General features: G+C 38.9%; 1 protein-coding gene across 2 annotated transcripts in view; it reads right to left on the bottom strand.

The window, feature by feature from the left end:
* LOC114241988 (segmentation protein even-skipped) overlaps positions 1 to 26,979 on the bottom strand; it is a 45,507-nt gene that overhangs the window by 4,007 nt on the left and 14,521 nt on the right. For both annotated transcript variants that reach the window (XM_028172998.2, XM_089734969.1), the window contains exons 2-3: positions 7,241 to 7,304; positions 6,421 to 6,553 (exon numbers count right to left, since the gene is read on the bottom strand). In XM_028172998.2, coding sequence (XP_028028799.1) covers positions 6,421 to 6,553; positions 7,241 to 7,304 — 197 coding nt within the window. The remainder of the gene's footprint in view (positions 1 to 6,420; positions 6,554 to 7,240; positions 7,305 to 26,979) is intronic.

The raw sequence follows: 26,979 nt of genomic DNA on the forward strand, positions 1-26,979 counted from the left end.
TATATCTGTGAGAATATGACGAAGGGAAGATCTTTCACCGAGCGGTTGATATTGCTCGGTAGACCGACGCTCCGAATGTTGTCGTTCTGAACTTGTATATATGCAAGCTAATCTTGAAAATGTCGTTAGCGAAATTCAGGTATCTGTCAAATATCTTGTTTTTTTTATTGCTTAGATGGGTGGACGAGCTCACAGCCCACCTGCTGTTAAGTGGTTACTGGAGCTCATAGACATCTACAACGTAAATGCGCCACCCACCTTGAGATATAAGTTCTAAGGTCTCAGTATAGTTAAAACGGTTGTCCCACCCTTCAAACAGAAACGCATTACTGCTTCACGACAGATATAGGCAGGGTGGAGGTACCTACCCGCGCGGAATCACAAGAGGTCCTACCACCAGTAAAAAGCAGTCTTGTGTTCTATGATGGCTACCCGTTAAAGATCTATTAAAATGTTGCGAATTTTAGTGGAGTCTATCAACCCTACTCTCCGTCTAAAGTCATTATGTCTGCATTATGGTCATTCGTTGAAACAAAGTGTACAAACAATGGAATATCCATACTAAGGCTTTTGTACGCAGAATGACGTGTTAATTGGCGGGAAGCGAACTGTCAGATGCGCTTGGAAAATGGCGGATATGTTTATTTTTATTCTCAAGCTTTGTGAATATACCCGTATAAATATCGAGGGGTGAAAAGCTATTTTATTTAAGCAATATATTTGCAAAGTTACAGGGAAACCATTAAAAGTTTAAAATTTGGAAAAAATATCATAACAAAAACACTTCTTTAGCTATTTTTTGTATGTGGTAAAATCAATTGATGTTCAATTAAAAACATCGAACTGTTGATGCTAATAACAAATAAAACGGACCTTTAATTATTACAAAGATAAATGTAGCGTATTAAGTGAAATGTCGCTAATGCTCACTTTTTTTTCCTTCCTAAGCTGATGATCTTCAGAGACCATATAAGCGGCACTGGGCTAGTAGGTGAGCTCAGGGGGCTCAAACCTAACGTTGTTGCTAACACGAACCCTAGCAAGAGCCGTGCTTCGCTGAATCTACCACCGGATCGGAGACACGACCCGCTGAGAAGATCCAGCGAGAAACTCAGTGGGCTTAACACTCACATTTTTTTTTGGTCAGGAGGAAATCGCCGGACTCCCGCCCTCCACTGGGGATAGCGGGCGGAGCATGTCGGGGTCGAACCGACTAAAACCTCCTGTTTCTCAACAACCAACGTCTAAGCCTCGCATGAGACAGAGTTCATGAAAAGGCAAAGGGCGGAAAGTGAATCGTTTAGTGCGGAGCACATCTCTCCCATCATCCTCCCCCTAACGCTCACGCTAACGACATCCCGAAAGAATCGTCTACATCTGTATTTCCGAAACTCAGAACGAAAACAGCTCAAGCGACGCACATATAAACACATTTTTATCGAAAACAAAATCGACTTAAACAATCCTAAAGTGAAACCGCTAAATACAAGGTCAGCAACAGCGGCAGCCGCTCTTTGATCTTAAATATTTTATTAACAGCCTCACAATCCCGTTCGGTCAATAAATCAATAAAACTCCATCACTATAAACAAACACGATGTCTTAGTGTGAATTTACTCTCAGACACAGCCCACTGAGTTTCTCGCCGGATCTTCTCAGTGGGTCGCGTTTTCGATCCGGTGGTAGATTCTGCGAAGCACGGCTCTTGCTAGGGTTCGTGTTAGCATCGTCATCAGGTTTGAGCCCCGTGAGCTTACCTACAAACGTTAGGGTTACGCTAAAATAGCCTCTCAAGGCTCTCAGCTTAGGTAGGAAAAAAAAAAAAAAAAAAGTGTGAACACAGCCCGCGGCTTTTCTCGCCCGTAATATCGTAGTAGAGTTCAGTTATAAGCCATTATCGAATTCTTAGAGGATATTAATCATAAATGCGGTTCGGTGGAGCAGTAGTTAGCGGTTCTGACTATTGCGCCGAGGGTCGTGGGTTCGATTCCCGCGTTGCGCAAACATTCGTGTGATAAGCAGATTTGTTTGCTCTTCGTCTGGGTTTTTATCTATCTTCTATCTATCTATATATATAAAAATGAATTGCTGTTCGTTAGTCTCGCTAAAACTCGAGAACGGCTGAACTGATTTGGCTAATTTTGGTCTTACATTATTTGTGGAAGTCCAGAGAAGGTTTAAAAGGTAGATAAATATGAAAATGCTCGGAATTAAATAAAAATAATAATTTTGTTTGTCTTTTGATATGTCCCCCGTCGGACGGATTCCTTTATTTATCGATTGACGAAGTCACTGCCGGGTCAGCTAGTACTAATATATAAATCTACAGTGGTTTTTACGGATGTTCCGTTATAACTACGGTCGTCTGGTGTAGTGGTAAGTGACATGGTCACTACACAAGAGGGTCGCGGGTTCGAATCCCGCCAAGGGAAGATATTTGTATGATAAATATAAATGTGTTTTCCAGGGTTATGGATGTATATTAAATATATGTTTGTGTATAATAAAAATCTTACATTTATATCCGTTATCTGGTACCTGTAACACAAGTTCTTTACGAACTTATCACGGGACCAGTTAACGTGGCGTGATTGTTAGTAAATATTTATTTATTATTTATTATTTAACTACTGAACCATGCATCCGATTGACTTGAAACTCGGTATCCATGTAAAAATACATGCACTTAATGGATAGGCTAATATTTATACAAGTTTTGGACTACCTAATAATGATGACAATAAATAATAATGTTAATTTTAAATGCCCAACGAAGCGAGCGAGTACAGCTAGTTATCTATATATTTAAACGTATATAAGTATGTTTGTCCGTCTCTGGTACCTATATATAACACGGGGAATCTTAAATTGGAACCGGATGATCGTGCGTGATTTATTTCCAATCATTATTAATCATTATAAATACGAAATCCTTAGGACAATATTTTTAATGCGAATTAAAAAAAAGGTTGCAATTCTCATTTTCGAACCACAGATTATTAATTCGAAATACGAAAATCGTTTCATTCGCAAATGGCGTCCCAATGGATTTTTAGCGGGAACGCGAGTAGCGAAGTCGTGCGTTTTATCATATTATTATTAATTCATTGTAATAATAACGTGTAATAAAGACGGCTTATTAACCGTTTCTGCTTCTGTGAGAGTGCGCAAGTGACTTCTCTCTCGGGTACTGCCAAAAAACTTTAATGAACATTAATACAACTCAACTAATTTCCTTTTATTTTGTGGGATGTTTAACGTCAAAGGCAAGATCTTCCACCGAGCGAGTGATATTGCTCGATAGACCGCCGGTCCGAATGATGTTCGGAACTTGTATATATGCACGCTTATGTTGAAATTTTCGTAGATTTAGGCTTTTTTTTCCTACCTAAGCTGATGGTCTAGAGAAACCATATCAGCGTAACCTTAACTAGTAGGTGAGCTCACGGGGCTCAAACTGGAGTGTTGCTAACACTAGCCATAGCAAGAGCAGTGCTTCGCAGAATCTACCGCCGGATCGGAAACGCGACCCACTGAGAAGATTCGGCAAGAAACTCAGTGGGCTGTGTCTGTGGGTTAATTCGCTCGTCGAGCCCTTCGTCGCAAGCGACGGGTTCGACGAGGACGATGACCGGGGCATCTGTCAATTATCTTGTATTGTATGATGACTGCCCGCCACAATTTCATTTTTATTTCAGCTTGGAACTCATTCAAGTCTATTTTTTTCAAGTAACACAATACGTACGTAAATATTTATTAATAAATGGAGATTAAAAAAAATCGACAATGACAACAGTTGCCATACTCAAAAATAAAAGAAGATCATCTCAAAAAGCGAATGAGTAAGTTAGCGAGTTTGTATCGCGCGCAATGATGCTTCAATTAGGCCGACAATAATTCAAATGCTTTTTGTATTGGGACGCTAATTCGCTTCGAAGCATACAAATGTGTGAATTAACGGAGCAATGGGAACAACATTGCTTATTCGCCGGTAGCGTAAGGGGTGAGGGAGTCCGTATAGAGTCCCTTCTTTATTTCGCGGGAAATTCATGTTTTTGGATCACTCGTAATTAACACCACAGTTGAAACAATAGGAGTTTTATTGTTACAGCGGCTTACACAGTTCTAATTTTTAATTTTTTTTTGTCTTATGTATTTTCGGTGGTAAAAAGGCCCCGTGTCACAGATTATCTTCTTTTTTTTCACCTCTTGTGCGTTCCGGCTTACGCATCATAAAAAGGTGAGTTCTTAAACGGTATAGGGGCTATACCACGCGAACGGGTAAGTGAGCTCACAGGCTCAACCTGAGAGAATTTAACACTAGCCCTAGCGAGAGCAGTGCTTCGATGAATCTACCAACGGATCGGAATCGCGACCCACTGAGAAGATCCGGCGTGAAACTCAGTGGGCTGTCTGCGGTACATGATTTAGATTTTGTATTCAAAAAATTACTGCTTTTTTTTGTTAATAAAGTCGTAATTTTTTTAAGCACTTCACGCCGCGTCCCATCTTAAGATGAGCTCACGAAATACGAATATCTAATAACGTATTTGTAGAGCTATTAATAGTTTTTTTTTTTATTTGACTTAAAGGATGCATAGCTTTTCAAATGTTCGTGTTTATCTTCGAGAAGAGCAAGCTCATTGGCAGTAATTATAAAAATCGAAGGGCACTCTCACAAAACTAATGTGATCCGATGTCATAGATAAATTAAGATACATCGGAGCAAATTAAAACAAAAAAAAAATACGTTGAAAAACGCTGAGCAATAAAAACAATTATCACTTCCAATAAAATAAATCGAAATATAAATTAAAAAAAAAACGAATACAACAAACGTTGATTTTAACAGCCTCAATAAGAAATTTAAAAAAAAGTTTTTACGTTCACGCTAATTTGTCTATGGTATTAATAAAATGGCCGCCCCGACCATAATATAATAGCCCGGTAGCCGAACTCTAATGAACATTAACGCTGTCCCATACAAGATTTGGGCCGTAAAACTACTCATAATTAGTTGCTCGGCCCGATGTTCACTTCATACCTATTATTTTTTCGGTTTACGATGTCAATTAAAAACCTATTAAGCATACGTATTCGTGGCTACTATTCGGAGTGTCGTAAAATTTAGAAGCATTATGAATAATGTTACGAAACCAATTGACATCCTAATTTTATTGTATTGTGATGTGAATGCCGAAGTTGTAATGCGAATGAATTGCTATAAATATTAAGAAGCGATAAAAACATTTCGATTTGACACAAAAGTATTTTATTAACGCAAAATATTAGTATCTCTAGAAGGCATGGCGGGAATTGGAGAATTCCAAATTCGAATGTAAGAATTTTTCAAATGAAATACTATGATTTGAATACAGAAAAGATTCGCTTGATACACTGATTTAAAAAAAAAACAAATAACCTCAACGTCGACACGTTCGAAATTTGAATCGAAGCAGTCCTGTCATTACCATTCGAACAGATAATATATATGTGTGTGCAGTTTTAAATGCACTGGCAAGGGGATCTTTGAACAAGACAGGCTTATTACGAAAACGTCTGCGGTTCGTCATCGAAAACGTTTTAGTGTCACAACCGTGTTCGCTGCTAAGTTATAATTGCACAAAGAGGTCGGTTACAACCAGGTCGCTGCGTGGGCGTCATGAAAAAACACTGAAAACTATTTAGAACGTGACAAAACGTTAATGTGTGGGCTGACGTGAATTGATTTAGATGTCGTGTGTGATTTATTTCGTAAAAACCTTGGTCGATTCAGTACATTGCGCGTCGCGTAATTATCTCGTAGTTAGAGCTGCGTGGTGCGTGAGCTAAGCAAACCAAGGTCGAAATAATAGGTCCACCATTTTCATCTATAAGCAGTGTGAGACGTGGGAGGATCGGGGAACAAAATTGCCTATCTGGTGTTGCCACTACCAACCCTGCTAGATACGGCAACGTTTGGCCTTAATTTGCAGGCGAAAAACAAAAGCTTTGCAGGCATAGGAACATACAGCCTATTTGGTGGTTTTTCCCACCTCACCTCCCTCCCTTTCGTGTCGTCGTGGCCTAAAGGATAAAACGTCCGGTGCAAAAAATCAAACTCGCAAAATTATAGATTGTGTAATTACTGGAGGTAAGACCTCTTGTGAGTCCGCACGGGTAAGTACCACCGCCTTGCCTATTTCAGCCGTGAAGCAGCAATGCGTTTCGGTTTGAAGGGTGGGGCAGCTGTTGTAACTATACTGAGACCTTAGAACTCATATCTCAAGGTGGGTGGCGGCATTTACGTCGTAGATGTCTATGGGTTCCGGTAACCATCTATGCAATAAAAAAGCCTCGTCCGAAGATCATTCTAGAAATGCACTGTGGAAGTTTGTATGTAGCGGTTCTAGGTATGCATATATCCTGACGTTATATTACCTTGATGGTTGACTCTGGTAGCTGAAGCTGGGCAGCAAGCTCGCACCTCCTCGGTCGGGAGACGTAGTTCTCTTTCATGAATTCCTTCTCCAGCCTCGCGAGCTGTTCCCTCGTGAACGCCGTCCGGTATCTTCTGTACGTAGAGACAATGAGGGGTTTTAACAAAAGAACCGACAACAAATAAACAAAAAGAGTTTATCGTCGTTGTCAAACCAAAATCTGATATGTGCTTTTGAGATGTTTACTTTTTAAACTTTTCGTATAGTACTGGTGGTAGGACCTCTGGTGAGTCCGCGCGGGTAGGTACCACCAGCGATAAGGCCGCCAATTTATTTCACCGTCTAACAAAGAGTTATATTATTATTATAGGTATACAAAGTTGTTATTCTCGAATTTCTATGAATTTTGGTACATACTGAAAAACTACGGGCCTACGCCAAGTGGAGTTCATTTTCAGTTTTAGTTTCGTCTGATGTTTCGTCCTGCAAAAACTTCCGAACAATCTGACACATATTTAAAATTGTGGCTTTTTTCATGGTAATCTAATTATTTTTTATTGCTTAGATGGGTGGACGAGCTCACAGCCCACCTGGTGTTAAGTGGTTACTGGAGCTCATAGACATCCACAACGTAAATGCGAGATATAAGTTCTAAGGTCTCGAGTATAGTTATAATAGTTTGATGGAGTGGTGAAGGTACTTTGGTATGACTCCATTGCTGGAAAGCACCGGCGGCACAATATATACTTTTCATATTCCAAACTTATTATTATTATTTCGAGTACTGCGGGACAACTAGTATATTTAAACAGGATATTTACCGTATATTCGGGTCTGGGGCGGACGTTGTGTTCGCGATCTGTTCTGACTGCGGACTCAAGGATTCTGCGAACAATATAGACACAGGAATTAATCATCATGAATCTCCCCTCTATGAGCTAGTCAAGTCGTCGTGGCCTAAAGGATAAGACGTCCGGTGCATACGTGTTGAGCGATGCACCGGTGTTCGAATCCCGCAGGTGGGTGCCAATTTTTCTAATGAAATACGTACTCAACAAATGTTCACGATTGACTTCCACTGTGAAGGAATAACATCTATACTAATATTATAAAGAGGAAAGATTTGTTTGTTTGTTTGTTTCGAATAGGCTCCGAAACTACTGGACCGATTTGAAAAATTATTTTTCCATTAGAAGCCGACATTGTCCCTGATGAACATAGGCTACTTTTTTTATTTTATTTTTTATTTTATTTTTTGGTTTCATGTGTGTTTTAATGTTTCCGAAGCGAAGCGAGGGTGGGTCGCTAGTCTATATATAAAAATGAATTGCTGTTCGTTAGTCTCGCTAAAACTCGAGAACGGCTGGACCGATTTGGCTAATTTTGGTCTTGAATTATTTGCGGAAGTCCAGAAAAGGTTTAAAAGGTAGATAAATGTGAAAATGCTCGGAATTAAATAAAAATAACAATTTTGTTTTTCCTTTGATGTTTCCCCCGTCGGACGGACTCCTTTTGTTTGTTTTAAGTTTATTTTTACAAAAGCTTAGGTCTTTTATTTATCGATTGAGGCACTACGAAGTCTGCCGGGTCAGCTAGTCGTGTAATAAAAATCAAACCCGCAAAATTATAATCTGCGTAATTACTGATGCTAGGACCTCTTGTGAGTCCGCACGGGTAGGTACCACCGTCCCGCCTATTTCTGCCGTGAAGCGGTAATGCGTTTCGGTTTGAAGGGTGGGGCAGCCGTTGTAACTATACCGAGACCTTAGAACTTATATCTCAAGGTGGGCGGCGCATTTACGATGTAGATGTCTATAGGCTCCAGTAACCACTTAACACCAGGTGGGCTGTGAGCTCGTCCACACATCTAAGCAATAAAAAAAATAGATTAGTTTTATGTATATTTAAGACACAAAACCCGAAGAATATATTAATTCGTTAACTTCATCATTCCTTCATAAAACATCGCGAAAATGCTCACCAAAATTGAAGTTAAACACAAAAAAAGCGATGGCGACCAAAGTCCTCAAGCCAAGAAGCTTTACGGATGAGCTTTTAATAGACATTTAAGGGGCCGATTATCTGGAGTAAAGGATTGTAAGTGGCATTGGCGGCGACTGACACAGAAATTATCTTAATCACTGCTGAGAACGTCTAGACCGGGTCATATGGTAGGTACGTGTGGGGTATATTCACATCGGGCTTCGTGTGTTTAAGGCATGATTAAAACAAATTGAATTAGAACATGTATACAACAAATAAATAAATAGTAGTTTAAAAAAACTGAAAAACACGCTTTATATAAAATTCAAAAATACTGAAATATTTTATTGTAAAAAAAGCGTGGGATGCATGGTGTTATAAATATTTTTCTGACAGATATGACTAGAACAATTATTATTTCAATAATATCTTAAAAAGCATCCCACGCTTTTTTTTAAATAAAATATATTTTACACTATTTTCAATTTAAATTTATTAAAATTTATTTTCCATTTTTTAGTTGAATTTTATATAAAGCGTGTTTTTAAAACTATTAAGTACTTTAACATCAATTCCTGCCTTATTGATTATTGATAAAAATTATATAAATTGGCAAAAATCTTATTTTGAAAATTGAATAATGGAATAATCTTATCAAATTAGTGTATTGTCATCGGTTCTCGATATATCTACAAAGTTTGAATGAAATCTGGCCGTTTGAAGTGGGTCAAAATCGCGTCTAAAGGAGTCAGTTACAACCATACAAACATACATACAAGTGAAGCTAATATAAAGCGTGTAAAAAGCTCGCGCTTTTATTATCACTATACTACACAATATATACCGTAGCGGCTTGGCTCTGCCCCTGTCATTGCCGAAGTCCATGGGCGATGATAACCACTCATCAGCTGGTGGGCCGTACGCTCGTCTGCCTATAGTGGTAACAAAAAAAAAACTACCGTGAAATCTCCTTATTAGCGCTGCCTTGATAAGCGTTTTCATTACTCGCGGATATAAAAAAAAATTATATTCGCTCTTAAAGATCTAATTGTTCGTGGATCTAATCGATAAATCGGTACATACACATTGTTAAAAAGGATTCCAATATGTAAGTATACAACCCCTCCCGACTAGGCGCGTAAATACCCCCGCCCCCGCCGTTCGCCCGATCACGATGTTCGACCAGCCCATACCGTGGGCCCCGAAGGTCAAATACTTAGGCGTCACCCTCGACAGTAGGATGACATTCCGCCCCCACATTAAGACGGTACGCGACCGTGCCGCCTTCATTCTAGGACGTCTCTACCCGATGATATGTAGGCGAAGTAAAATGTCCCTTAGAAATAAGGTGACACTCTACAAAACTTGCATACGCCCCGTCATGACCTATGCAAGTGTAGTGTTCGCTCACGCGGCCCGCATACACTTAAAATCATTTCAAATCATTCAATCCCGTTTTTGCAGGATAGCCGTCGGAGCCCCGTGGTTCGTCAGGAACGTCGACCTCCATGACGACCTGGACTTAGAGTCCATCAGTAAGTATCTGCAGTCGGCGTCCATGCGCCACTTCGATAAAGCGGCACGACACGAGAACCCTCTCATCGTGGCCGCCGGTAACTACATTCCCGATCCTGCGGACAGAATGGAAAGCAGTCGACGTCGCCCAAAACACGTCATCTCGGATCCTCCCGATCCACTAACGGTGCTTTTAGGTACTTCAAGCACCGGTCACCGTTCTCGTCGAACCCGTCGCTTGCGACGAAGGGCTCGACGAGTAAATTAACTCTCAGACACAGCCCACTGAGTTTCTCGCCGGATCTTCTCAGTGGGTCGCGTTTCCGATCCGGTGGTAGATTCTGCGAAGCACGGCTCTTGCTAGGGTTCGTGTTAGCAACATCGTCAGGTTGAGCCCCGTGAGCTCACCTACTAAAGTTAGGGTTACGCTGACATAGCCTCTCAAGGCTATCAGCTTAGGTAGGAAAAAAAAGAAAAAAAAAAAGGTATACAACTAAATATATTTTATAAGCGTCTCGTCAAATATACTTATCTATACTTCTATTATAATATAAAGAGGAAAGATTTGTTTGTTTGTATTGAATAGGCTCCGAAACTACTGAACCGATTTGAAAAATTATTTCACTGTTTGGAAGCTACACTATTGCCGAGTGACATAATAATAAATAATCTTTTTTTGAAAACAATTAGGGATCTTTACTAAAACTCCAATAATGTAACCTAAGGTGTAAAAAAATTACCTAAAATATTCTTTACATCGCGTACCCTGCGAAAACTATTGATGATAGAATAAAATAATGTACTACGACTTTGTAGAACGCATTATTATTTACAAAAAATGCCACGACAGTATATGTCTAACTATTACAGTTATGCCGCAATAAGTGTACTTTTATTTAAAAAAATACAACAACGTCAAATATCGTTGAAATTTTTGTTAAAGACCCGAGCGGAGCCGGAGCGGACCGCTAGTAAAAAATAAACGCACTAATAAAAAGTAAAATAGACCTTATTACAACCATCCCTAAAGCATGTTTTTGTTTCGTCATGTACGGAACATATCCTCTATTATCCCATTGTTTTTTGTTAGTTTTCATATCCATTTTTTTTCTCTTAATTTTAATATTGTCTTAAGCAAGGTGTGTTCACACCCAATAGGATGAATTCTATAATGTATTTTTTTCTTCTTCTAAAACGTTTAATTTTTTTTTTTTTTTTTTTTATAACAACTAAGAGGCAAACGAGCAAGACGGGTCACCTGATGGTAAGTGATTCACCGCCGCCCACGGTCACCAGCGTTTACGCCAGTGCGTTGCCTACCCTTCAGATAAGAATATGCTCTTTTCTTGAATAACCCAATGTCGCAGTTGTTGGGGAAGACCGCTGATGGCAACGAATTCCAGAGATTTACTGTGCGTGGCAGAAAACTGTTTTTAAAACGCATTGTAGTGGAACGCCAACCATCCAGATGGTGCGGATGATAGTTCCGGCGAGACGATCGGTTGCGAAAATCAGCGGCTTCTATTAAATTGAACAACTCCTCGGAACACTCCCCATTGTAAATTTTGTAAAGTATGCATAGGGAAGATAGATCCCTACGCAGTGCCAAAGGATCTAGCCGATCGGCAAGTACAGGATCATCGACAATCCGAGATGCCCTACGTTGGATTCGGTCAAAGGGAGATAGCTGATAACCCGGAGCCCCGGCCCAAAGGTGGCAACAATACTCCATGTGAGGCCGCACCTGCGCCTTATACAGCTTAAGGCGGTGAGCCGGCTTGAAGTACTGTTTGGCCCTGTTGAGTACTCCGAGTTTTTTGGAGGCCATTTTAGCCTTGCTCTCCAAATGACCGCCAAACTGGACAACACTCGAAATGTCTACGCCCAGAATGCCCATGTTCGGCTTGGCACAAAGGTGAATGTTTCCGAAGAGTGGCGATGCGACAAAGGGGGCTTTTTTAGCGGTGAACGCGCAAACTTGAGTCTTAGAAGGGTTAAACTGGACTAGATTTAGTCCCCCCCAATCGGAAATCTTCACAAGGGATGATTCGATTTCAGACACAAGTTTGTTCCGACACTCATCGACGTGATCCCGAGAGATATTGCTGCGGCCGAAATACAGTGCATCCACGGTACTGTCATCCGCATAGCAATGAATGCCACTGGTATGCAACAAATCATTGATATGCAGAATGAACAATGTCGGGGATAACACGCAGCCTTGGGGAACACCAGCATTTACGGTCCGGGGGTCCGAGCATGAGCCGTCTACGACGACTTTAACTCTCCGTTCCGCAAGGAAACTGCCGATCCACCTACAAAGTCTCTCAGGAAGCCCATAGGAAGGAAGCTTCGATAGTAAGGCTTTATGCCAAACCCGATCGAAGGCTTTCGCAATGTCCAAACTAACGCCTAGTGCCTCACCCCTACTCTCAACCGCCTGCGCCCAACGGTGAGTTAGTAAAGCCAAAAGATCACCAGCTGATCGGCCTTTGCGGAAGCCATATTGGCGGTCGCTGATCAGCTGGTGCTCTTCCAGGTAGCCCATGAGCTGGCGGTTGATTATGGATTCCATAATTTTGGAGAGTAAGGAGGTGATAGCGATAGGCCTGTAGTTGGACGGATCTGAGCGGTCGCCTTTTTTAGGGATCGGGTGTACTAGAGCTGTCTTCCATGAATGTGGGACAACGCCGAGGACATAAGAGTGTCTGAATAAGCGCGTTAAAACCGGTGTCAGCTCTGGAGCACACACCTTCAGCACAATAGGAGATATTCCATCGGGCCCACTCGACTTGTTGACATCCAGGGAAAATAGTGCTTTCCGCACAGCACACTGTGTGAAGCGGACGTCCGCCATTGTGGTTTCACACCTCGGGATGGTAGGAGGAGTGTTCCCCCAGTCGTCAAGAGTCGAGTTTTCCGCCAGATAGAGCCAAGAAGATCAGCTTTCTCCCTTGCGGAATAGGCCAATGAACCATCCTCCCCGCGCAAAGGTGGAAGCGTCGACCGACAGAAATTACCCTGGACAGCCTTGGCGAGAGACCAGAACGCACGAGAGCCAGATGGCAGGCGCGCCAGTCTCTCGCCAATTCTCCCAACGCAATTTGATTTTGCCAATGCAATTTGCTTCTTAAAGAACCTGGAAGCAGAGTTGTACTTCTTCTTGAGTGAGTCAGAGTTTACATCCTTAGCGGCCTTTGCCCTAGCCCAAGCCTGGTAGCATTCCCGCTTGCGACGATGTGCGTCACGGCAGGACCCACCAAACCAGGGCCGAGACCTGCCACCGACAGGCACCGCTGAGCTAGGAACAAACAATTCCATGCCCTGCAGCACGACGCCGGCAACCGAGTCGGCGCAGGTGCTAGGATCCTCTGACTTGAAGCAAATCTGCCCCCATGGGTAGGATGCAAAGAAAGAGCGCATCCCGTTCCAGTCTGCTGACCTGTAGTGCCAAACACGTCGTCTACCAGATGGAAGTGGTTGTGACGAGACGGTGAGAGGCACCACGCTCCGAACTAGGCAATGGTCCGATGACCCGAGAGGAGCATCGACCCATACCCGAATGGGTTATGGTTAATTTTTATGTGTGCAGATTTTATCCCAACTAAGATGTCAGCACTCATCTTTTTGTTTTAATGGCTTATATAGGTGGACGAGCTCACAGTCCACCTGGTGTTAAGTGGTTACTGGAGCCCATAGACATCTACAACGTAAATGCGCCACCTACCTTGAGATATAAGTTCTAAGGTCTCAATATAGTTACAGCGGCTGCCCCCCACCCTTCAAACCGAAACGCATTACTGCTTCACGGCAGAAATAGGCGAGGTGGTGGTTCCTACCCGCGCGGACTCACAAGAGTTCCTACCACCAGTAATAATTTTTTTTATAGCTTAGATGGATGGACGAGCTCACAGCCCAATTGGTATTAAGTGGTTACTGGAGCCCATAGACATCTACAACGTAAATGCGCCACACACCTTGAGATATAAGTTCTAAGGTCTCAGTATAGTTACAACGGCTGCCCCAACCTTCAAACCGATCTCATCTTGAAAAATTAGTTCAATAATCCAATAGCATTACTGTTACGCGGCAGAAATAGTCAGGCCGGTAGTACCTACCCGTGCAGGCTCAAAAGACGCCTTACCGCCAGTTAAATTTAAAAAAATACGGGCAGATAACACAGTAACAAGCGCTTAAGCTATTAGCGTCATCAATGTAGTTGATTGAAGAAATGTGTTTATTTACCGTATTAGTTTTCCGTAACATCATAATTCAATGGAGAAACTGGCAGTGGCCTCCTAAATACGGAGACGGGAATGTAGCGTCTTAATCACGCCGCCATTAACATAGACAATAGAGTTGAGAGCGATATTCAATTTTAGTTTTTTTTTTTTTTTTACTTTTCAAAACGACCGACTACTGCAAACAGAACGTTTGCCGCGCCTTTTTAAATTTAGAACCACTTCAACGACTAATCAGATTTGTAAAGGCGGGTTGATGGTTCATTTTTTTTTCTTCATACGTTTTTTTTTTTTTTCAAATTGAGCGGCCACAGGCTCAGGCATCGGTCTCTTTGTAGCCACTTTTATGTGGTATGGGAAAATATTTAATTAGACAATAGCTTATTTGTGTTTGTCTTGTGTTAATGTACGCCTTTTGAAACTTTGGGTGCGTGTAATTAACACCTACCGGCTGCCGGTTCCCGACACCCATTATAATGTACTACACGTTTTCGAGGGCTTTCGGACCTCAAATTGAGACCATAAAGTTTTGATTGAGTTGAAATGATACGCTCAGAACGTTCACGGTAGCGGCCATCACAAAGTCAATAACTGACACTGACCGCTTAACTAGTGAAGCATGCTTTTTTAAGAGGTTTAGGCAAAGGGATCTTACACAGTAAGTCTCTCGGACTTAATCTTTTTTGTATTGCTTAAAAGAATGGACGAGCTTACGGCCCATCTGGTGCCAAGTAGTCACAGGAGCCCATAGACATCAACCACGCCTTGACTCACCTTGAGATATAAGTTCTAACTTTTTACAGTACAACGACTGCTCTACCCTTTAAGCCGAGACACATTACTGCTTCACAGCACACTGTTTACTGCTAACCTATCCGTGTGCTCTTACAATATCGTGAACATTTGTCAAGTCCGTGTTTAAAGTTTTTATAAAACTAGAGGTCCCGCAGTAGTCGAAATTCGACTATAATTAATTGGAATTGTAAGTTTGTACACTATTATGATTGTATTTTATACTTCTATAATCACAAATTTCGCCAAGACTACACTAAATATTAACAAAGGCAAACAATATTAAATCTATTCTCAATTTGTCAACAGACGCCAAGAACAAAAGTTTGACAATAAATAGTATGCATGCGTGTGTGCGTCAAATACATGGTATGTAGTGTGTGTAATGTTTTCTTTATTGATTTAATGTATCTTTTATGCATTATTTTAAATAAATATTACCATTGTGCACTTCTTCTCTACATTCTCTATAAGTGTGGAAAATTTCATACTCCTCCGTCCGCGCAATTTTCGTAAAAAGGGATACAAAGTTTTTGCTTCACGTTTTAATATATAGATTATAAAAATGACACTGGCAACAATGGCGTCGCAAAAAGCCGATTGTCATACGTAAAAAAAATGAAGAAAGGCGACCGATTCGAAATTTAAAAACACGCGTCAATCGAAAGCACGGATACGAACTTGCAGCGCCACGGAAACCGGTCTTTATAGCATTGACGAAATCGAGACCAATAGATATACACATATCTCTTTACTTTTTTTTATATAAAATTTACAACACTATTAATAAAACGTTTTTAATGTGTCCAAGTGATAATTGGTGGTTTATATGGATGCGCCGTGTTGATGAGCTTTTTTTTTTAATTTGTGTGACCATGATTTCTCGCGTTCCATTTTTCGAACTAAGCTTTATATAGACGCTTTCGCCATAAACAAAAGAAATAAATATATATGGCTCGTAATTTTATAAGCTACTCGAGAGAACACACATTACTTTCCTGAGCTAAATTGTGTGCTAAATTGATTGGTTTTTTCACAAATTACCGCTATGGAAAACTTTTCTTTTCCTACCTAATATGATAGTCTAGAGAGACCATATCAGCGTAACCTTAACTAGTAGGTGAGCTCACGGGGCTCAAACCTGACGATGTTGCTAACACGAACCCTAGGAAGAGCCGTGCTTCGCAGAATCTACCAACGGATCGAAAACGCGACCCACTGATAAGATCCGGCCAGAAACTCAATGGGCTGTGTCTGTGGGTTAATTTACTCGCCGAGCCCTTCGTCGCAAGCGACGGGTTCGACGAGAACGGTGACCGGTGCTTGAGGTACCTAAAAGCGCCGTCAGTGGATCGGGAGGATCCGAAATGACGTAAGGAAAACGTGGATAATCTCACAATGATTTCATTTTTAACACGCTTAAAACTCGGTACGTTTGTTTGTATGTAACGGAATCTTTGATAGTAATTTAACCCATTTAACTGACTTGAAAACGTCCAATCAACTTGATAATTCGCACACGCGTCAAGTAACGATGACAGTACAATAGTTTCATAACTTCGCTCTAATATCAATAATGACTTTGATTAAGTGTGTATTTTTATATACTAGAGGTCCCGCAGTAGTCGAAATTCGACTATAATTTATTGGAATTGTAAGTTTGTACACTATTATGATTGTATTTTATACTTCTATAATCACAAATTTCACCAAGACTACACTATAAAAAATATTAACAAAGACAAACCATATTCTATTCTCAATTTGACAACAGACGTAAAGAACAAAAGTTTGACAACAAATAGTATGCATGCGTGTGTGCGTCAAATACATGGTATGTAGTGTGTAATGTATCTTTTATGCATTATTTTAAAAATATATTAGCATTGTGCACTTCTTCTCTATGTTCTCTATAAGTGTGAAAAATTTCATACTCCTCCGTCCGCGCAATTTTCGTAAAAAGGGATACAAAGTTTTTGCTTCACGTATTATCTAGATGTACATTATACATTACATAATTATTATTTTCGGATTGGCTGTACGGTATCGTGTTCTTTGTTGTGAGTTAAAAAAAACGCGAACACGCCATTACTACACTCGTACGTGAGGACTTATTGACGGGAACGCGAGCAGCGAAGTTTTGTGAATTGTTTTATTTTGTGTGTAGTAATGGCGGTGGTTTATTAGCTGTTTAATGTATGTGAAAGCGAAAATTTGGGGGAAAATGAAACAAAGCCGCTGGTCGTAGCTTCTCGGGATCCTCCGATCCACTATTTTACTGAGATTAAATTTCATCCCATATCACGTTATTTCATTTCATTTTATTTCATGCTAATTTATTATTGTTCCAAATTAATCAACTTTATTTCATTGTATTTCATATTATCATTTTTCATAAAAAGAATTACACAAGCTTAGGCTGTATGATATGAATACATTTGCCTTTCCAGTTGGAAAAATAAAACTAATACATACTACTCGTATATGACAGACGGTTATTTTTAAAAGAACTTTAATCTTCCTGGGCCTGTATTTACAAAATGCTAATTCAATCGTAAAATATTGAAACAATATCGGACGTATTGGATCGCGATAAATGCGTTGTTTAATAGATCGCCGGCACCGATTAGAAGTTCATTAGCGATTTATGTGTCATAAACGGCCCGAGGCGGACATGACACTTTTAGTGTCAACGCTTTTCGCGGCTTTTTTCATGACGCGTGGTTTTTTTTTTTTTTGTTAACTTAGACAGTTGAAATGTAACGCCACCATCACAATTGTATCTATATATTAATACGCGAAGCAAAAACTTTGTACCCTTTTTTACGAAAATTACGTGGACGGAGGAGTGTACGAAATTTCCCAAACTTATAGAGAATATACAGAAAGAATGCAGAATGTTAATATTTTTAATACGCTTTTATTAGCTTCAGACGTATGTATGTTTGTAACGGAATCTTTGAACATGATTTTGACCCCCTTCAAAACGTCGGATTAACTCGAAATTTAGTATACTTATTAAGGACCGAAGACAATTAAAAATTAAAAAAAAAAAATTATAAAAATTTCAATTCATCAAAAAATTAAAAATAAATTTAAAAAAACTAACAAAATACGCTTTTATAGAAAATCCAACTAAAATATAGAAATGCGCCTGCGACTCATAGTCATTAAGACAACCTCAAGTGTCTTGCTTTCATGAATTGTTTTTTCCAAGCGACCGGATCCACTCGACTGGTTTCCGAGCTGGGTGGCGACAGATCACTTATCTCCGCGACTTGCGTCTAGCCACTGATTTCCTTTTGATTCCTTGTTTGAGGAAACAACATAGTTTTTGTCAGGGCTATTTGGCCAGCTGGTTTTATTGGCGTGTGTCTCGACTGAGCTAAGGTGTTTTTTGTTTAGTTTTTTTTTTGGTCAATTTAGAGATCGCTGTAGTGGTCTTGGATGCGATGATGCTCCGGATATCCGGTTTGGTGGTGGCGACAAAGGAAAGAGCTTTCACGGGGCGAATGTAATGGCTTGATAGAACGAAGATCCAAAGATTGTTTTTTTCTTATATATCGTATTAAGATAACAACAAGCTTCTGCACACCATTATGGATCCTACCGATCCATTAACGGTGCTTTTAGGTACCACAAGCACCGGTCATCGTCCCCGTCGAACCCGTCGCTTGTGATGAAGGGCTCGACGAGTAATTTAACTCATAGACTGGTGGTTGGACCTCTTGTGAGTCCGCACGGGTAGGTACCACCACCCAACCTATTTCAACCGTGAAGCAGTAATGCGTTTCGGTTTGAAGGGTGGGGCAGCCGTTGTAACTACACTTGAGACCTTAGAACTTATATCTCAAGGTGGGTGGCGCATTTACGTCGTAGATGTCTATGGGCTCCAGTAACCACTTAACACCAGGTAGGCTGTGAGCTCGTCCACTCATCTAAGCAATAAATAAAAAATAAAAGGACACAGCCCATTGTGTTTCTCGCCGGATCTTCTCAGTGGGTCGCATTTCCGATCCGGTGGTCGATTCTGCGAAGCACTGCTCTTGCTAGGGTCAGTGCTAGCAACACTCCGATTTGAGCCCCGCAAGCTGACCTACGCGTCAAGGCGAAGCTGAAATATCCTCTCAAGGCTATCAGCATAGGTAGGGGAAAAATAATAATGACGAAAAGCTGTTTCGTAACATTACGTTCTCTATTCGTTTAAAATTAACGCTTATTCGTAACGCATACAGTTCGTGTCGCCTCACGAATAGAGCTGACGCTATTAACGCTATTTACAACTGAGGCTACGTTGTGATAATTTGAAATAGAGCATCGCGAATGACGTTCAATAATGTTGTTTTTTTCTGCGCCGTGTTAAGTATTCGTTTCCGAGGCAAACGGAAACGGGAATATACGGCTCCATATAAAGAAATCGTAAGGAATTATAATGATAATAATACGTGAAGCAAAAACTTTGTATACCTTTTTACGAAAATTGCGCGGACGGAGGAGTATGAAATTTTCCACACTTATAGAGAATATAGAGAAGAAGTGCAACAATGCTAATATTTTTTTTAAATAATGTATAAAAGATACATTGAATCAATAAAGAAAACATTACACACACTACATACCATGTATTTGACGCACACACGCATGCATACTATATATTGTCAAACTTTTGTTCTTGACGTCTGTTGTCAAATTGAGAATAGATTAAATATTGTTTGTCTTTGTTAATATTTTTTATAGTATAGCCTTGGCGAAATTTGTGATTATAGAAGTATAAAATACAATCATAATAGTGTACAAACTTACAATTCCAATTAGTTATAGTCGAATTTCGACTACTGCGGGACCTCTAGTAATGATAATGCGAACTGACTAAAACGAAATAAAATTATTACAGTAAACAGCTTTTTATTCGCTGGGTATATGTTTTGGGAATATGCCGCGAATACAGAAGCCGTGATTATGGTAATTTACATATATAGGAATACAGTGGATACGTTCGTAGGTGACGAAATAAAAACATACTTTAGGCACAGCTGTAATAAGGTCTATTTAACTTTTTTATTAGTCCATTTGATGACGCATTTACAAAAGATGCGTACATATTGAAATCCTTTTTATCGATGTATATATACCGATGTAATGATTACATCCGTGAGTAAAGATATATTTAGCATCTAACATAGGAATTGGGTCGCATTCTTTTAATCCGCGAATAGTGAAAACGCGAATAAAGGAAACGCGAATAAGGTGCTTGTACTGCAGGTACCTATATCGTCAATATAATTGAAGTCAAATGAATATGCCTTATTAAAGATAACTCAAAAAGTACTAGTCACTATTTAAAAAAAAAAAAAAAGCGGTAGGCAGCGGCTTGGCTCTGCCCTTGGCATTGCTGAAGTCCATGGGCGACGGTAACCACTCACCATCAGGTGGACCATATGCTCGTCTGCCTACAAAGGCAATAAAAAAAAAAAAAAAATTATACAATTCAAATGAGACCAAATAAGCATCTGCGACGCACGGCTCTTGCTAGGGTTCGTGTTAGCAACGTCGTCAGGTTTGAGTTCCATGAGCTCACCTACTTGTTAGGTTACGCTAACGTCCCAAGGCTTAGGTAGAAAAAAGAAGACAAAAAAACTTACTCAGTACCGCTGCTGTATGCGTGAGAGAAAGGGATGCCAGACAGAGTGGCGCCGTAACGCGTTACGTTACGAAACGGTCTACCCCTAAAAGTCATTACTTCAAAAAATTCTGATTTGACACACATAGAGTATATAAGTAAATACCTAAAAATAGTCATATGGTGCGAACGTGGATGCATAAAATATAAAAAGAAAATGTAAAAATAATGACGTTAAATGTACAATGAGAAATGTAACAGATTTAGACAATGTAACGGCAAAGAAATAAAATGTAAAATAATAAGCAGAGAAACGAAAATTTTAAAAGAACAAAATACGAACCTAACATTACAAATAGTGAAAAATAAAATTGGCAAAAAAGCAGACAAGCCTAAAAAATGTCCCTGACAACTACTCGACGAGGGAACGCGCATAAAAAAAAAAAAGTGGATACATATTTAAACAAATTTCAATATTGTAAAGTAACACGACAAAACACGTGCAAACTATTATCGTGATGATGAAATTAAAACCTAGATGTAGCCTCTGAGATCGCACAGATAGATACGACGGTTCAGTCTATTTCTGCCGCGAACGCGTATTCCAGTCTGGCAACGGACTATATACAAAACATTAGAGACTTCGATTCCTTGCAACATCGCATTGTTTTTCAATCTAGTCACTATCCACTTAAATCACCCAAGATGTCTGCTATTCCATAATATAAAAAAAAATGTTTAAAAAAACTAAGAAAATACGCTTTTATAGAAAATCCAACTAAAAAATAAAAAAATTGTTTTAATAATAATAAGCGTGGGGTGCTTGTCAGGATACTATCAAAATAACCCTTCTACTCATATCTGTTCATAAAATATTTATAACTACTGATACCATGCACCCCACGCTTTTTTTTACAATAAAATCATTTTTTCTTACAGTATTTTTAATTCAAATTTATTAAAAAAAAATACCTATATTTTTTAGTTGAATTTTCTATAAAAGCGTATTTTGTTAGTTTTTTTATACTATTATTTATTTTTCATTTTTTAGTTGAATTTCAATAGTTTTTTTTCAATTTCTTTTTTATTGAGTTGTCATCGATCCTTTAATAAGTATACCAAATTTCGAGTTAATCCGACGTTTTGAAGGGGTCAAAATCATGTTGAAAGATTCCGCTACAAACATACATACGTCTGAAGCTAATAAAAGCGTATTAAAAACAACATGATTCCAATTAAAGCCGGCCACAATTCAAGTCTAATTTCCCTTTGCTAAAAATAACGAAACCTTCAGATATAAATTGTAGATAAGTCCGATAACGAAGTACAAATAAAAAACAAATTACCGAGACCTCTCCGGACTTATATAACAAGTTCGGATTCGAGGTCTAAAACAATTAGATGCTAGAGAATCCTTATGAAAAATAATCGTGTGCTACTGTTTAAAACATTTAACACATCTCTAGCACAAGGATATTAATAATGTACGCATCATAGGGCTGTGTTGTTTAGCGTTCGTTTTAGCGACGTGCTTATTTTGTTATTTTAGCAACGTGCTTATTTTCTGGTTTTAGCAACGTGCTTATTTTCTGCTACTTTGCTTCAACGTGCTTTCGCTGCGACATCCACTATCGAATCGGAGGCGCGATTTACTTATCAGATCCGGCGAGAAACTCAGCCGTCAGCGGGCTGATGTAATGAACTAGGTTTCATGTCGAGCTTTAGCACCCTATGCCTAATTATTATTCTAGTACTAGGGTTTCAGGCGTCTAGTCTAAAGGCTATAGAGAGAGAGGGAGAGAGGGAGAGAGGGAGAGAGGGAGAGAGGGAGAGAGGGAGAAAGGGAGAGAGGGAGAGAGGGAGAGAGGGAGAAAGGGAGAGAGGGAGAGAGGGAGAGAGGGAGAGAGAGTTATTTATTGTACACAAAAAAAAAAGAAACATTACATTAGTTAAAGGCTACAAGGGCGCGTTTTATTTGGTATTAGTATGAACAAATCAATGTTTTCAATTGAACTTTAATTATGTTTACCCCATTCAAAGGAAGAAGAGCTGAAGAAGTTTTTTTGTTATGATCTTTTTTCCAAATATTAAATTTTAAATAGCTCTCCTGTAATGTTACAAAAACACCGATTAGATAACAACACAATGCCTCAACACTCAACATAATAGTAACCGGATAACAAGAAGTTTTTTTTATTTATTGCTTAGATGAGTGGACGAGCTCAAGGCCGACCTGATGTTAAGTGGTTACTGGAGACCATATACAACTACAACGTAAATGCGCCACACACCTTGAGACCTTAGAACTTAGCGTCTACTAAAACCAAAACCATATCACGACAAACGATTTAACCCAAAATAAAATTAATGAGCATAAAATTAATACTATACAACAATTACACGATTACCGGCCGGTCAAATTAATAGTGCCGGTTCAATTTGCACCGGCCGGCACTAACAATCGTTGTCACTGTAAATGCGCGAATTAACAACGGGCATTATTGGCAATCGGTCCGGCCACCCCGACGCGCGCTTGCCACGCTCCCCGTAATCGTATCGTATCGAATGAATGGCCTATTAATTATCGTGTGTGGCAACACCGGCCGATAGGTCCACGTTTGAATTCGCGTAACGCTCCGATCGGAATACGCGATCGGGGTTCGATTTGAATTAATATTTAGCGAGACGTCATGTGACTTATACACGATTTAGAACGGAACTGTCCATACTAACTACATACCTTTGCGGGCTAATTAAATTTACTAGAAAATCTGAGGGCCGCAAAAAAAATATTCTTTCCATATTTAAAAAAAAAAAACTACTACTATTAGGTATATACTATTAGGAATACGATGTGAAGGAAATGGAATGCTACAAGAATAAAGATAAACAAAAAAAACAGCGTAATAAGAAACGTAAAAGTAGATTTTCTGGAATCTGTTGCACTAATAATTTTTTAATAACAATTTAAAGAATATATACAGTTTTTTTTTTACTAAATAGGTTTAGGTATTTTGGCAGAAACAGTTTGAAAATTGAAAATTTCAAAAAGTTCGGATGCGAGTTACAGTATCACAAAATGGCCGAACCTTCATAGTTTGGATTGACATATAATGAGCGATTTATTACGGTAAATTAAATGAATCTAGCAACACTGGGTCTGTCCTGGTCTCATGCATCAGATGTGCAAACTTTATTCTTTCTTAATCAGAAATTGAACTCGAATGAAAACAACAGTGGCACAACTAGCATCATAATAAATCATCAGGCTTGTATTCCTTGGTCAAAGAGCAAAGTTTTTTGCGCGCGAAAATGTATGATCTGTGCCCAGCACGAAATTTAATTATTTTTTAAGGGAATTTATGACCTTGTAACTTAACCGTAGACCTTTAAGTCATATCTTATTTTAATTTATATTCTTATTTTTGAATAATGATAATATGGAGTGAAATGATTATTGAGATGATTAATTTGAGACATTAATCAACTGAAATGAAATAAGATGATATGGGATGAAATATAATCTCAGTAAAATGGTGGTCATTTACTGAGATTTTTTCAGTTGACTTTTTGGAAAATCCCGAGAAGTTACGTCCAGCGGCTTTTATTCATTTTTCCACATTTGTCCACTTTCACAGATATTTAGCAATTAATAAACCACCGTTATTATACGTTTAAACCTGAAGAAACACTAACTAGACAAAATAAAACAAATCACACAATTTCACACCTCGTATTCCCGCCAAAAAGTCCACTAAATTTAATGATGCCTTGAAATATCATTTTTCTATTTGTAAAGATAAAGTCAAAACAGTATATTATCTACCTTTATTTATCTTTTTACTTAATTGCTGTTGTTTTTTTTTTTCTTATCTTTAAATATCTAGATTTCTAGTCTTAGATTTATTTGATATTAATTTTAAGATGATATGAAGATTTTAATAATCGAATGAAATGATAAGATTTATCATTTGAGATCTCACAACTAACCGATGATCATCATTTAATAAAGTACGGAGACACCTTTCCTTCGAAAACAACGTTAACTCAACAAACAAGTCAATTTTGCGAGCTGCAACCATTGAAAGTATTATTTGACGAGCTTTCGCCGTTTCCAAGAATTTGTTGGCGCACCGGTAGCTGTGCGATAGCTTTGGAGCTTTCGACAAATTCTTACGTCCTTGTCTAACAATGTTCTTAGCCTCTTTTGACTAACTATGTTTAACCAGACCTAACATTAGCCGTGTTTCGACTTATTCGTGTTTACGGTATTTTTCTTCGCCATAAATGTCTAAGGATCCATTTTTTTTTTATTGCCCTTATTGGCAGACGAGCATACGGCCCACCTGATTGTGAATGGATACCGTCGCCCATGGACTTCAGCAATGCCAGGGGCAGAGCCAAGCCGCTGCCTACCGTAAACGATCCATAATATGGTATTAATAAAGTGGATAAAAGTCTCTCAAAACTTACGACATTCGCCTGCCAATAATATCACATTAGATTCGTAACAATACATATATTTTCGGTGTGTTAAAAAGAAACTAGCTCGCTTCTAAGCTATTCAATACAAATAATACAAAAAAAAATTAACAAACTAATGAACCGACTTCAAAATGCATGATTAAGGATAGCTCAAAAAACTACTGTTCAAGACTAATTGAAACTCAAACGTGACCAGTTGAAAAGACTAGCATTCAAATAATTAAAATAACTAGAGGTCCCGCAGTAGTCGAAATTCGACTATAATTAATTGGAATTGTAAGTTTGTACACTATTATGATTGTATTTTATACTTCTATAATCACAAATTTCGCCAAGACTACACTTTAAAAAATATTAACAAAGACAAACAATATTTAATCTATTCTCAGTTTGACAACAGACGTCAAGAACAAAAGTTTGACAATAAATAGTATGCATGCGTGTGTGCGTCAAATACATGGTATGTAGTGTGTGTAATGTTTTCTTTATTGATTTAATGTATCTTTTATGCATTATTTAAAAAAAATATTAGCATTGTGCACTTCTTCTCTATATCCTCTATAAGTGTGGAAAATTTCATACTCCTCTGTCCGCGCAATTTTCGTAAAAAGGGAAAAAAAATTTTTGCTTCACGTATAGATTACAATCTAATTTCGAGCTTCCTCCTTTTTTTAAGTCGGTTAAAAATAATTAACACGACTTTTTGCACTAAATCAACCTTTCATTCGATTCAATCTCAATTGGCTTTTGCATATAGATGCGCTATTATATGCTTTCAGTTTTACGACTTGCGTATGACGTCATCAGTGGGTATGGTTGGCTAGGGAGAATACTATATATTACTATTAGCTAATGCTAAAATTTTTTATATGACGAGGCAGCAAGAGACGAATGAAGTGGCATTTTTTTTTATTGCTTAGATGGGTGGACGTGCTCACAGCCCACCTGGTGTTAAGTGGTTACTGGACATGCCCATAGACATCTACAATGCAAATGCGCCACCCACCCTGAGATAGAAGTTCTAAGGTCTCAAGTATAGTTACAACGGCTGCCCTAACCCTTCAAACCGAAACGCATTACTGCTTCACGGCAGAAATAGGCATAGGTACCTATCCGTGCGGATCCACAAGAGGTCCTACCACCAGGCTTTAGTTTTAAATGGCCTGACATAAAGACATCGGATCTTCTGATTCATCAAGAAAATTCTTCTAGCTTTGCTCTTAAATGGCATGGCATTATATTGGTGCTGGACTGGTGTTCGAAGGCTCCTACAGGTGGGACTCCATCTAGACATAGCCCACCACAAAATAGCCTTCATTTGGCTTCAAAGAGAACTTTTTTTTAGAATCCATTCGTTGAATATCACTATGTTAGAAGTGGCTTAATCGAAAAGTCAAATTGTTTTTGAAAACTACGAAAATGCAATTGAAGAATTGCAATTTTTATATAAATACTCTAAGCTATGCGCTTGATTTAAAAGCCACGGAAAGAGTACGTTTGTTTGTTTTTTTCTGAACCAAAAGGGACTGTTTAATTTTATAAACTAAGAGAATCTTATACCTTTAAACGATCAATTCTTGTATATTAATATAATCTGAATCTCGGAAACGGCTCCATCGATTTTCATAAAATTTATTATACAGGGGATTTCGGGGGCGATAAATCGATTTAGCTACGATTTATTTTCATAAAATGTTGTTTTATTCGTGTTTTCAATAATCAACTCTTCCCGACATCTATTGGCGAATAATAATACTATTTTTCTTAATTGAGGGCAACTAACCGCTTTAAAGACACAACAAGATGGCGTTATCAACAAAAAAAAACCGAGCAAAGCCCGGTCATCGTCTAGTACATGTTTATTAGTCGTTCGAAGTAATTGTAAAATTAAATTTCTTAAATTTTTTTAGTTAATTCACTTCAA

The sequence above is a fragment of the Bombyx mandarina genome, chromosome 02 (genome assembly GCF_030267445.1).
Source record: "Bombyx mandarina strain Sakado chromosome 02, ASM3026744v2".
Classification (NCBI taxonomy): domain Eukaryota; kingdom Metazoa; phylum Arthropoda; class Insecta; order Lepidoptera; family Bombycidae; genus Bombyx; species Bombyx mandarina.